Source organism: Limulus polyphemus, unplaced genomic scaffold, assembly GCF_000517525.1.
Source record: "Limulus polyphemus unplaced genomic scaffold, Limulus_polyphemus-2.1.2 Scaffold1335, whole genome shotgun sequence".
Taxonomy (NCBI): Eukaryota; Metazoa; Arthropoda; class Merostomata; order Xiphosura; family Limulidae; genus Limulus; species Limulus polyphemus.
In genome coordinates, this window is record NW_013666945.1 from 260,350 (window position 1) to 275,211 (window position 14,862).

The 14,862-nt window shown below is 30.0% G+C and overlaps 1 protein-coding gene and 1 long non-coding RNA gene across 2 annotated transcripts in view; one reads left to right on the top strand and one right to left on the bottom strand.

Moving 5' to 3' along the window:
- Positions 1-1,555, bottom strand: part of LOC106463148 (trichohyalin-like) — a 34,823-nt gene extending 33,268 nt beyond the window's left edge. The window contains 2 exon segments of the mRNA XM_022390572.1: positions 129-296; positions 1,487-1,555. Coding sequence (XP_022246280.1) covers positions 129-245 — 117 coding nt within the window. The 5' untranslated portion in view covers positions 246-296; positions 1,487-1,555.
- The window catches only part of LOC111086697, a 22,291-nt gene continuing 8,349 nt past the window's right edge, over positions 921-14,862 (top strand). Inside the window, exon 1 of the long non-coding RNA XR_002611426.1 lies at positions 921-934. This is a non-coding gene — a long non-coding RNA (uncharacterized LOC111086697). The remainder of the gene's footprint in view (positions 935-14,862) is intronic.

A 14,862-nucleotide genomic window follows, 5' to 3' on the forward strand; every position in this document is an offset into this window, starting at 1 on the left:
AAAAGTTAAGCAAATGTTACGTCTCCGTTCGTTAGTTGACATAAATGTGTCAATGCAAAAGAAATTTTAATGATTGTTTATGCAAGTTAACTATCAGCTGAGACTAATATTTTTTTTTTATTACTTACATCAGCCTGAAGCATATTGTAGTGCTCTTCTTTGGCACACAGAGATTCCTTGAGCACAGCTATATGGCGCTGATAGTCTTGATGCTGTTCTTCTAATGTTCGCATCTTGGCTCCCATTCCCAGAATCTCTTGATCTCGACGATTTAGCTCAATTCTTAGCTCCTCAATCTGTGGAACTAACTTCAATCAAAAACAGGTTGTCACAAGCAATTAAGATATGAGTTTTAATATAGATATTATGTCCCAGTGGTATATTCTACAACACTGTTAGACAAACTATTCTTTAGCAAATTAAACACCAAAATATCCCTAGCACTTACAACAGGTGGACCTCTCTTTTTCAGGAATAGAGCCAGATCCACCTGTCAGGTTTGTTTTAACGTGACTTACCACATTTCAATACGTATTCAATGTTTATTAGTATCATGAACTATTCTTTAACAATTATATCTAGAAGAAAAAGATATTTTATGAACACCATAAAGCAATCATGTCTAGGTCAGTGCCACCAGTATACTACAAAAATTAAATGATGCTTTTGAGAAAACAAAATTAATTTTTTTATAAAAGATCAGGAATCAGCTGATTTTTCAAATAATATAAAATATACAAGGTTGTGCTCAATTTTAATAATAAATGTATGACTAAATATAAAAATCTTATGAACATATAAATAAAAATCAAACTAAATATATTGATGCAAGCTTTCTTGGTGTTCTGTGCCCTCTAGCTAACAAATTAAAACATTAAAAATATAGCTTGCATATAGTTTTTTTCTAGCACATTCAAATGTAGATTATAAATATGTTATTCCAAAAAGAATCGTTAAGTTAGTTAGAACTAACTTGAGAGATAGTCAAGGATATAAAAATATATTTTGTGAAAACTATAAGGCAATCATATCTAGGTCAGCCACACCAGTATACTATAGAAATGCAATAATACTGCTAAAAAGCAAAATTTTACTTTATATAAAAGATCAAAAATCAGTTGATTTTGCAAATAATACAAACTGTAAAAGCTTGTTCCCAATTTTGATAATAAGGTAAATATTTGAATAAGTATAAAAACATCTTATCAGCACATAAATAAAAAATATCAAATCAAATATATCTTTTAAATTACAAATGATAATAGTTATTTTGAAAATATATTATCCACGCAATTAAACTATGAAATATGTTTACCAGAGAAATGCTTTGAACAAAAATGATGCAACTAGATTATTTTATTTAAAAAAAATTGTTCTTTGTGTCCATCTATATAAAATTATTCAACACTTAATAGCAGGGCAGAGATGATTTATGTTCCATATTTAATTTTGATAGCAAAAAAATACTAGAAATACCAATCCCTACCTATGATGGAAGACTTTTAGATATCTAGTCCTTATAAAACACATCCATCCAGAAAATGTTTCATTTGAGAATATTGTAGAAACTCAGAAACTTGTACACTTGAAATAAAAATAAAACTGAAGACAAAACCAAGCTGAAATAGGCAATAGTAATAATAGTAAAACTTTTGAGAAAAGTCAATGATTAAGAGTTTTAAGATACTTATTTCAGATAACTTCCAAAAAACATTGATAAATATTCAGGACAGTTCAAAACCAAATCCAAATTTCGGACACATAGTCTAAAATAGTCTTGTTTCCAAAACACTAGTTTTTTTAGCTGCTCATAGAATGGCTCTGAGTTTTTCAAGTACAACCTTTTATCTCATAGCCTCGTCATCTCTTGACCAATTTGAGATCTAATTACAGTTTTGGACTCAGGACGCCCAACCCTTTCAATTGATTTATTTAACCAAGCCCAAGGTCTCATAGATTAATTTACTCTTATCCTGCCCAGAAGAATTTCAAGTGTCACAGCTATTGAGGATTCCCTCTTGTTTTGGATTAAAAAAAAAAGTTACTAGTGATTTGCACCTAAAATTTTTCTATCTTCCATCCAATACAAAGTTAGAATTGAAGAACAAATTATTAGGAAGTCACATTAGTGATAATTATTTATCACAGAAAAACTAATCTACATAAACTAGTAGGATCTAAACATCTTAGACCTTAACTTCAAGAAACTTCCTTGATTTTCTACTAATGTGTGTAGTACATTTTCATTCAGAAAATGTGTTATCATTAAATAGTAATATTACAAGTTAAATCTTCTACATTATTTCTTTGATATATCTAAGAACAAATTAGAAAGAAAAATAATACTAGATGTATTTGCAACTATTTTAATTTATATTTTTAGAAGAAAAACTATATCTTATACTCTATTGACACAAAAATGCTTTGTTTTCTCAACACTAATACAAGCTTATAGAATTTAAACTATATTTGAAGCTTGCCTAACTCAGTCTATCTCATCAATTTAATATGTTTGATTCCTTATAAAAATTGATTCACAATAAATTGGTCACCAATTCCCTTTGAGCCACATTTTTTAACTCTATACTTTTACATTCAAAATAAATCAAGTAAAGTTAAAACCAACTTGAAGATAAAAAAAACTAAGTTTTAAGTATTACACAAGTATTACAAAGTATTTTAAATCTCTCATCCCAGGTTTTTATCAGATTCCACAAAAGGGTTCAAAGTAATAGCTGCATACCTTTCGAAAGATGCATGACAAATATTATAATTGATTAATATTAAATAAATGTGAATATAATAACAAGGTGTGATAACAAATGAAATTATAAATGACAGTCACTGCAGATGGTTTAGAAAGTCGATAATTGGATCTCATGGAGAATGTGTAGTTTTACATTAATTTGCATATTTGAAATGATTGTATAGGTTAACATACATCTTGGTAACATCAGTATTTGTCAGTCAATAAGAACTCGCATGCTTCTTGAAAGTCATGAAGAGAAATCAGCTGACAAGAATATGTCACAGAAACATAAGGACCACACACTACTTTTGTTAAATAACCACAGAATTTTGATTAAACATTATGAATGCATACTTGGGCATACATTTCCAGTAGTTCTATTTCTTATGACACATTTACTTTTATGAAAGTATTTATTAACAATTCAAACGAGTCAGCCAAAAGATTAAGAGGTGTTTTTAGCAACATATTTATTTCCTTTTATAATCACATAATAATACATGATATCAATCTGAGACACAAATGTACTAGACTAGCAATAAAGTACTTTTGTGGATTTATGTGCCATCTCTTGCAAATTATCCATGCTATCAAACTAAACTAATAAATGGTATTTATAATGTTGCCTTTAATAAAGGTGTAATTTGAAGATAATTTTCAACCATTAATGAAATACACACACACACACACACACATTCCATACAGTAAGATAATTTTTTTGTTAACAGGAACTCTTAGGTGGTTTAGAATATGTTTAAAACTATTGTTACGTCTCCGTTTGTTAATTGATTTCCCGTAAATTCGTTCCGACGAAACTTTAGCGACACAAGTCCTTACTTAATAAAACTGGTTTATTCTTTCCGAATATAACTTTACGATACACTTAATTTCAACAATCGCACTAAAACAAACGCTATAACAACGAACATGCTCAACTTCAACAATACTCTCTGACTGCAGATCAATTGCTCACTGTCTACACACATTATTGTCACATCACGCCGTGACCATCTTATATATACCAGACTACCCTATATCTAGTAAATGCTACGGCATTCACTAAGGAACAAGATACTTCTAGAAACGTGGCGTGACACTAGTCACGTGACCTCGCTGATGCAACACTATGTATAAATATAATGTTAACACATCAACTTAGTATGGCTTTAAATGTTTCGGGATTACTCTACTTGAAAAATTAACCCATTTTTATTATTAGATTATCTTAATAAACATCGGCTGAACTATTTACTAATTAATATAATTAACATCATTTATCCAATATAACTGATCTATTTATGCTTAAACAAAACTAATACTACAAATCTGAATTTAAAAAGTTTTGATTTTGTTTTTTCTAAACCAACATGCCTTCTGATTGCACTTATAAAAATGATACTGACTGAATACAACATATTAAAGGGCTCTATCCATACCATAAATCTAAGATGAAATTCAAAAGTATATTTTTCATTATTAACATGAAATAAATAGAATGACTTGAAACAAATAAACCCAAATGCTGAGCTGTATAAGTATTTTTTAAATTTAATCCAGTTTAATACTTTAGTACAGATTTTTTTATTGTGTGATGAGGTCTAAAAGAATGTTGAAGGAAATCTTTTGTTTTCATAAAAGTCAGTTTGCAAACATCTTCTGAATAAGAGCCCATGTCCATGCACAAGTTGGAAAACAGTGACATTTATGAGTTACAGTTAAGTTTACAAGTAAGTGTATAAAATGATTTAGAGAAAAAAAAAACAGTATACCACTTGCAAAAATGACAGCTGTTCTATCTAGATTCATTAAAAATTAATTATACTTTACAAAAATGCATTAGAAAATTGAAATAATTCCTTTGAAACAAACTTACAATATAATGAAGTTTGAGAAAGTAATAACACAAGAAAAATATTCTGGTTTACAAGTGCTATTAGAAAAGGCTACTGTAAGAAAAATTTATGTAATATTCAAATTTTGTGCTTCTCATCAGTCAGGTTTTATCATGAGTTAAATCTGCAAGGTAGTATTCCTTCATTTTTGTTAATTATTCTGTTTAAATTTAATTTATCTATATCTCTGTTGTTTGATATAGGTGTCATTTGAGTTTGCTTATTGATGCTAATTCATATCCCATTAGAGTTCATTATAACACTACTCTCACAGTGAGACAAGATGACTGACACTGAACAGTGCTGAGGCCTTTGTCACCATTTGTTAACTACTTTCATACACAAACCAGTCTTTAACTAAACTGATCAGATGTTTTTCCAATAGCCAATAATCATACTGCATTTAATTATAACCTCATTGTCTGGCAGCAAATTAAATAAAAGAGAAGAGAACTTATACTGCATAAATCAAATGATTGAGAACATGGAGTTAAAGATTGGATATTGCTAGAAACTTGGTGAGAGCTTATAAGTTTGTGAATTATAATGAAGCAGAAAGTTTATAAGTGTTGTATTATTAAGCAAATTTTGTTATAATTATGTGTTACAATTAGTAAGTGTAAGTGTTGTATCAGATTCTGTGACAATATACAAAATTTGGGTTTCTTTCTTTCTAGTTCTTTTTTCTTAACTTCTTGAGTCAAGGTTATATTGTTGATTTAAAAGTTTGAAGCTCAGTTGAGTCATGTGTAGAAATTCAAGCTCAGCATTTTTAAATTGCAAGTATATTATGTTGAACTTGCAAATGTCTAATGAATAATCCTTTTTTTAAAAGAATCCTGGTATTAATGCTTCAGTTCTTTTTCGTGTAGAACAAAAGATTCATTATAGATTATATATATATATATATATATATATATATCAGTAATATGAAGATATATTACAATTAACTTTCCCAAAGAGAATTTTTAAATTAACTAAATTTACTGTTCTTAATGTGAATTTGTAGCAGTGTTAATATATAATACATTAATAATATATCTCCATGTTACTGTCATTACCAAACTATTCATATCTGTTAATTTTTATGGCTATTTATCTTGTGTTTATTTTTCTTGCTGCTTGTCTTTCTCTTTAACAACCCATGTATTTATTCACATAAAATATAAGTACTAGTTAAATAGTTAAATACTAGTTTAAGTAAGTGATTTTCAACCAATAGGAAAAGTAAATGTATTGGTTTTCATAGCAGAGATGAACTGAAACTAAATTAAATTTTCTTAAATTCATCTCTAAATATTGAAATAGCTGAATTTTACCTTGCCCAGTTCTCTTTCTCTGTTTTCTAGCATTGCACCAAAATGGCGAGATTTAGTTTGTTCCTCTGCAAGTCTTGTTTTTAGTCTCTCCATCTCTATTTTCTCCTCCTCCAGCATTTTACCTCCTGTAAGACAGAACATATATTGTTTACTATTATTATAGATTACCAAATAACCATGACTAGTAAACGTTTTCTCTCCTTGGTTCAAGCATTAGAACGTCTGTGTTATTATATGGTTTGAGTTTCTTGTACTTACTTATACAGAAGGTTGAGTATGTTATATTAAAACAATTATAAAATATCACCATGTAAGTTAAGTCCATGTTGACATGTCTGGACATGGTCTACCAATAACTGCACCTTTACAATAGCTCTGCAACATTACAAAAGACTCTGCCATAAGGTTGTCATGTCCAAGGCACACCACTCCACTCTGACTGTTTTCCATAATCCACCTAGTGTATAATGATGAAATTTCCTAGCACTTATTTCAACAGTACAGTTGCACAATAAGTGCTGTATCCAACAACTTTTAATACATTTTCACATGAAATAGCTTGAATATGAGCTTCATTCTTCATCTACTTGACGACTGAACTGAAGGTATGACTGGAAGCCTTGTCTTAGTAAACTCATACCCTGTTGTCTTGTTTCTGTACAAAGCTGATATTTCTGTGTGGTACAAAGGGTTCAGAACATTGATCTGATAGTAAGCAGAATCATGGACATCCATATAAATTATTCCGGGGGGAGGGGCAAAGTAGTGTGAAATTGTGAATTGAATAAATATTCATATACATATGCTGAATGAACATAGAAAGAATTATGTTTCTCATTTGAGAAATGTGGATGACTATCAGCAGAATTCACTCTTCTGATCCCTAACTTGCTCCTGGCATAGTATCCAGTGATAATCATGTGTGACTTCAAAAAAATATAAAAATTGTGACATGTTGTTTACTACTATTAAAAATAGTTTTCATTCTTTGACTGGTGGGTAATGGCATGAAACTAGTTACACTTATCAAGGTACACATACTATCACATTTTCCCAGTACGTACTGTCATACAATTTTATACAATTGGTCTTCCTTTACTGAATATATCGTGGAAGCAACTTGTGTACACGACTGAACTGAAGTTATGACTGGAAGCCTTGTCTTTGTTTCCAGTGCTACTATTAAATACAAGGGATATCAGCATCTTGAAACTACTAAATCCTCAATATGAACATATCTGTATGATCTGAGTGCATTAATATTTTTCATATGTTACATATCCTTCCCAAAGATGATGAGTTTTTGCTGGTACCACATTGCAAAATGGCAAACAATGTCAGAATGTATATATGACATTTCACAGCAACTTACATCAGCCATGGCTTTCATGTGACTTTCTGATTTGCATATTCAAAATCGTTTTAATATAACAATCTCAACCCTCCATATCCGAGTCTGCAATATCTGCCCTCATGTATATCCCCTTGCATCAGAAAGAATTTTAAGTTTTCAACTAGCAAGGTTAGCTTTCTTTTTTTTTAAACAAAATGTCCCTGAACATTTACATTTTACTCACCTACACCTTTATTCTGTAACATTTCCATAAGTTTCTTGATGCTTTCATCTCGTGCATTTAGAGTTTGTTTCTGTGTCTCTATTCTCATTTCAAGTTCCTATTAAATTATAAAAATAAAATTTTTTTCTCAAGTTCACGTACATATTTTTCAAATGTTTTTATTAATAAACACGTACAGTATAAAAAATAATTAAGGAAATCGTGAAGAAAAATGGCACAAAAGGCAAATACTATAAGAATACCACACTTGTAAAAATTAACTGCAACAGAGTTAAGTCACATATTGATAGTTTTTACTGTGATTGGTTGTTAAACACCTAATCAGAAAGTTCCACATCAGATAAAGCCTATAAAAGTGCAGGTAGTCATACTATATGTCCAGAAGTACTAATGTGATATTCCATTAATGGTTACTAGGACTGAAATACTGTACGACAAGCATGAGTTTGTTTGTCTGTTTTTTTTTTAATTTCGCGCAAAGCTAAACGAGGGCTATCTGCACTAGCCGTCCCTAATTTAGCAGTGTAAGACTAGAGGGAAGGCAGCTAGTCATCACCACCCACCGCCAACTCTTGGGCTACTCTTTTACCAACGAATAGTGGGATTGACCATCACAATATAACGCCCCCACGGCTGAAAGGGCGAGCATGTTTGGTGTGACAAGGATTCGAACCCGCGACCCGCAGATTGCGAGTCGAGTGCCCTAACCACCTGGCCATGCCAGGCTAATAAGCATGAGAAATCAAAGCTTTGGCTGGGCAAAGATAATCCATATAAAACATTTTGGCAAATTCCTTGTTTCAGTATGAGCAATGTACAAGACTCTAAAGATAATATGTGAAACTGCCACCGTTAATATCTGAAGCGATTGAGGGTGAAAGCTATAACTCTCTAAAAATATCTTAGGGTACATATTTTGTGAGATAGACTAAGGCTGAGAACAGATCTTGCTAGTGGCCCTTTTTCTAAATACAGTTGTGAATGTTACATTGAGAACAGTAAGATGCATATTAACATGAAGTAGCTTCAATGAAGATGTAGTTATTCAAAAACTACTGTTGAGAAGATGTAACCAAAAAAAAAAGGTTGAAATAATAATTGGACCATAAACAGATTATACAAGTGTGAATTATTCAGTATCAACTGAAAATAGTTTGTTCAATGGCAGAGAAGAAACTGGCACCATAGTCAATGTACAATATCTACATTAAAACATGTACAATTTTGGGGCTGCAACCCAGTCAAAGGTGTTGGTAATCTACACAAAACTGATGATGCCCTGACTGCTGACAAGTACAGGAAGATTATGATTCATAAACTATAATTGAGAAATGATGACAAAATCAGGTGAATGGGTTTGACATACTAGATGAAAAAAAAACAAACAAAATATCATGAATCACTTAAAAACAATTATTCCCTTACTATAAAAATTCGCAAAGTTTTAGGTTTAATTAAAAATAAATACTTTCTTGAATATTTCCACACCATTACTGTTCAATCACATTTCTTTTATGTTTGATATTTTTATTGTAACTTAGTGTCAGTTTACATCTACATTTATTTCTATAATTTTTCATTGACTTTTAATTATTATTACACAAACATAAGTTATCATAAAACATAAACACAGCTCATTAAAAAAAAAAAGAATGGAAAACACATTATTGATTGTAGTACAGGATGGTGCTATTTTCTGCTACACCCTTGGTTAAGATCTATATTCTTTCAAAATTATTATGTTTTCCAGAGTTCTCAGTTTCATTGCACAGGTTTGCTCACGTGAGACTTTAACTTTACCTGTTTGTAAAGCATGCAAAATGTGGGTTCACTAGTTGTCAATTAATAGACTTTGTTGCTGTGAAGATAGTACGTGACATACAGAAATAGAAACTTATATTTTCTGTTGCCAAATTGGATAAAGGTCATGGGTAGCTACAACATAGAGATCAACTATCTGTGGACACAGATCTTGAATATATGATACATTTCATGTGCAAACTTGGCTTCTTCAATATTTTGTTTTTAAATTTAAAGCCAAGTTTGTACCTTTAAGACAGGATTTTTTTTCAAACTTAGATATAGATATAACTTTTAAAGTTAATGTACTTTCTTTTAAACTTACTTTTCTTTTATTAAGCTAACTAATTTGTGTAGCTTTTGTAACTTTGGTAAGTATAACTTTTGTTTGTATTAGCTTTTGGATTGAATTTTAACTTGTGATGTTCTAGTACAGTGACCTGTACTGATTTGAACTTGGAAAAGTTGTTTAATTGTTTTATTAGACTGTGGTTTAACTTTTTTTTTGTGAAATCCAAACTTAATTCAGATTTTACTTTGTTTTTCGATCAACTTGGGTTTCACGTTTATTTCTAAGATTTAGATTTTCTTTTAACTTACAGGAGAGACACACCAAATTGATAAGAGTTTTTAGAATACATTCTTAGTCTTGCTCTTATCAGTTTAAAACACCACCATCAAACATGTTCCTTTGTTAAGTTTCTGTATTATAATGTGATTGTATTTTTGTAAATAAATATTTGTGTTCTTCAAAACTCTTGGTATTGAGTTTCTGCTTGAGAGTTTTGGCTGTAGATCTGAGAGAACCTTATACTCCACAGTCTGATATTCTACAAACCTCCAACTGACCATTGTGCAGGTAAACATTTTTATTGAAAATACCACATTATTGACCTATGCTGATTATTGCTATAAACCAAAAATCACTGTTAATATTTCAAACTTCACACATTTATTTGAACTTAATTTCTTAAAGTAATAAAATCAACTTTCAAGGAAGATAATGACTGTTAAACAAATTAACCATGCATAATTACTTAAAACAATGAAGCAATAAAACATTCACATTCATCAAACACTTTACTTTTCCTTTCCATTTATTCTGATAAATGGTATACAAAACAATTACAGCAGATGAAAAAGTTCTTAACCAATGAACCCCTGAACTGAACTCATATTTCAGATATATAAATGATACTTGTTTCATTTATGAATATTTTGTAACAATACTTAAACAAATTTAAGCATTAGCAGCACAAACTACTTGGAGTATAAAAGATATTAAAAGAATGCATTTTATATCCTGAACTCTATGTAAATGAATCATTTTATTAATAAACAAAAACCAATTTTGTCTTAATTGACTGCACTAAAAAATGAGAATTCATTAACCACCTAGAAGGTGTACAGATGAAAAAATTACTGCACAATAGAAACTTTTAGAACAAATTTAGAACAAAACTTGTGATCCAATAATTATATGAATTTTGTCTAGTAATATTAGAAAAAATCAAGTTGTAAAAAAAATTGTTATGAATTTCAAACATATCATAATATTATGTTATCTATGATGTTAAGAAAACACGCAGGATCAAAAAATCAATTTAAGACAAAAATAGAAAACCCTATAACCCAGGCACTTTCGAAAGGTGAAACTTTCTTCATCAAGGGCAAAATGGGAATTTTATAATATTCTAGGTTTTCTTTCAAATTGCTCACATGTGGAATTTAAGCCTTTCCAAACATTTTATGCTATTCATGCTTTAAGATAAGAACCTGAACAATTGTTACTTTGTTATTACAATTGTAATAAGAGTTATGAATATAAATGAGTCACCTATAAAGACCAGAATAAATTTCAATTTATAAAACAGCAGTTTATTTTTATCACTTATTGGGAAAGAGAGTTTGTTTACATTATATAACAATAATTCTTTTAAAATATATACTATACATTTTACACTTATTGTCATTTTGACAGAAAAGTAAAAAAATTATAATTGTTCATATCCTAGAAAGTAATTTTTGTACAAAACTAGGGATCATATGTTGTTCATTTTTAAATTCTAATGAAATAATGTCTCAATTGTTTCAATCAAAAATCTAAAGGATGAACCATGCTTCCTCAATGGGAACATTCGATCTGGTGAGCAAATATTAAAACAAAATAAGTCTAATGTCAGAAAATGTGAATAAACCTTGTGAATGCTTTTACTCGCCACATCATAAATAGTTCAACGTGTGTTATGAAATTAAAGTAGGGCAGCAATAGTAAAAAAAAGTTTAAAAAACGGAACAGTAATTAGACATAAATTTGTTTTCACTTCAATCTATTTTTTCCACTTTAGTTAGAATGTTAATTCACTTATGTTCAAAAGATAATTTGTAATAACTGGACACAAAATGCACCAAGTTTTTGATGGATATCTTACACACACACACACACACACACACACACATATATATATATATGCTGCTACATTGCAATAATATACAAAAAAATAGATTATAATAATAAAAGAAATATTATTTATCAATATCTATGCTTGACTTCATAATTAAAACCTTACACTGAATTACACAGCAAGAAGAATGCTCAGCTCTTTTTATGTCATATATGGTTATAAAGAATAACTTGTTAATATTTATCATATATCAAATACGGTCAAAAACTTTTGACCTCAAGCAAACTGCAAAAGGGATTACTGAGTTTATAATATATTAAAATAAAATATACTTTACTATAGATTTTCCAATGTACTAGCCATTTCTTTATATTAATTTAGTTTAATTTTTCTTTATTATAAAAACTTACAAAAGTAAAAATATATTTAATAAATGTTACCACATTATATGTGCTATATCCATTGCTGATGAGGCTTTTCACCCAAAACCAGGGCTTATCAGGCTGGCTGGATTACAACAGACAAAGTTGTAATCTAGATGTATATTACTATCATCAATACCTTGAACAAACTCTTTGTGGTGTGAAACACATTAAGTTTGTGAGCTGTAATATTTATGAATTTTTTGAGTCATTAAACATTATGTTTAGGTTTATGATTTTTATTAACATCAAATTATATATTTACAAGCAAAAGTACCCATCCCCAGTGATGGGAAAAATTTAAGTTAATCTATCAATTTGAATTATTTCATGAACTTTCATGAATTTCAGTCATGCTAATAACTGCTCAACAATAACGTATGGTAAAATCTTGATATTTATTCTTCAAGTAATGTCACATTTTGAAATGTGAATGATAGTGTGATTAATTCTTAACAATTTAGTGTAGAATGTCGTGCTTGCAAAATAAAATTTGGCATCAACATTATTCATTCCTGTTCTCCCATCATTTCAAAAGTGAATATTGAGCTTTGCCTATGTGCACAGCTTTTCAAATGGGAGACAGATGAATGCTTTGACAGACACCACGATTGCAATGTATAAAATATTTTAACACCAAATTGTTTATTATTAATATTATTTATTTATTTTACTTTGAATTGGCTTGACTCGTCATTCAGAAACAAAATAAATTAATAACATAATATTTATGGATAACAGTGAACTTGTTTGATCATCATAGCTGTACCATTATCTGAACTAAGCTATTAAAATTAAAAAAAAAAAAAACTCAAAGTCAGCCCTTATCATTCAGATATTTATCAAGACTTCCCTTAAACTCTCTTGAACTTACTGTGTCCACAACATCTGAGGTTAACCCATTCCAATGGCCAACCATCCTGTTAGAAAAATAAAACTGTTTTAGCTGAAGTGACTCTTACCCTGCCAAAATTTATATTTGTGTTCCCTAGTCCTACTATTCTCACTGTTGAATGTGAAAAAAAAATTATGCATCAACACTATCAATTCTCTTTAGAATCTTAAACATTTCAATCAGATCCCCCTAACTTCTTTTTTCAAGAGAAAACATTTTGAGATTTCAGTCTTTCCTTGTATGACAACCCCTCCATCCCAGGCACCATTCTCACCATTAAGATAAAAGATGATGCATCAACACTATCAATTCCCTTAACAATCTTAAATGCATCAATCACATCTCTTATAACTCTTTCTTTTTTTTCACGAGAAAACAATTTCAGAGATCTTAACTTATCCTCATGTGACAACCTTTCCATCCCAGTAGCCCTTCTCTAAACTTTTTCCAACAATTCAATGTCCTTCTTAAAGTATGGAACCCGTGACTGAACAGAATACTCCAAATGTGGCCTAATCAGTGACTTATATAATGAAATAATAACCTCTTTAGACTTGTATTCTGTATTTCTGTAGGTACAGCTTAAAATCATATTTACTCTACCACTAACAATAACATACTGCTTGGATGGCTTAAGAGATCGATCAACCAGAACACCAAGATCCCTACCTTCCATAATACTGTTAAGGTTATTCCAATCAAAATTATATTTATAATTCAAATTATGATAACTCACATGCATTATCTTACATTTATTGTAATTAAAACCCATCTGCCGTTTATTTGCCTAACTCACTAAATGATCTAAATCCTTTTGTAAATCAGCAGTATCCCCCTCTGAGCCACCAACATCCAAAACCATAATATAATCAGCAAATTTAAATGATTTATTGAGCATTCTTTCATGTATGTCATTGATGTAAATCAAAAAGAGAAAATATCCTAATACTAAGCCCTGAGGTACCACTCTTATGACATTAATCCAGTTTGACTGAACTTCACTTATAACAATCCTCTTCTTTCTTCCACTCAGTCATTTATTAAATCCAAGAATCAACTTATCCTCCACATCCACAGATATAATTTTTGAACAAGCCTTTTTTGAGGTGTCTTGCCAACTGCTTTCTGAAAATCCATGTACACCACATCTACACTCATACCCTTATCTACATAAGCAATAACCTTTTCGAAAAATTTTAAATATTAGTAAAGCAAGAATTTCCTTAAGTGAAATCATGTTGATTATCAAACAAGATTTGAAACTTTTTTAAATGACTTTTCAGGGCATATTTTATCAGACTTTTAAAAATCATTCCCACCACTGATGTAGGACTAATAAGCCTATAATTACTGAGACAATTTTTATCCCCTCCCTTAAAAAGAGGAGTAATATTAGCCAACTTCCGATCCCTTAGCACCTGCCTACTATTCAAGAACTTACAACAAGTAGCAGCAAATGGCTCACATATCCAATTCTTAACCTCCTTCAAAACCCTTGGAGAAATATTATCTGGCTAAAGAGCTTTATCATTGTTTAAACTTCCAAACTGTTTCTCACCAAGTTCAGAATCAATATGATCACCTTGTTCAATCTTGTTTCATCTAGCAAATGTTCAAGACAAAAGATATTTACCGTATTTTTTGGAATATAAGACACACCGTTATTTTGAAGACAAAAGTTTTGGGGAAAAAAGCCACAGTCGCATTGAAAGATTTTTATTGAACAAAAATTCAATTTGATACTTTAAAAATTAGTATATATTGTCCTAAACACAAAAGAGCTCAAAACATCAAAATAAGAAA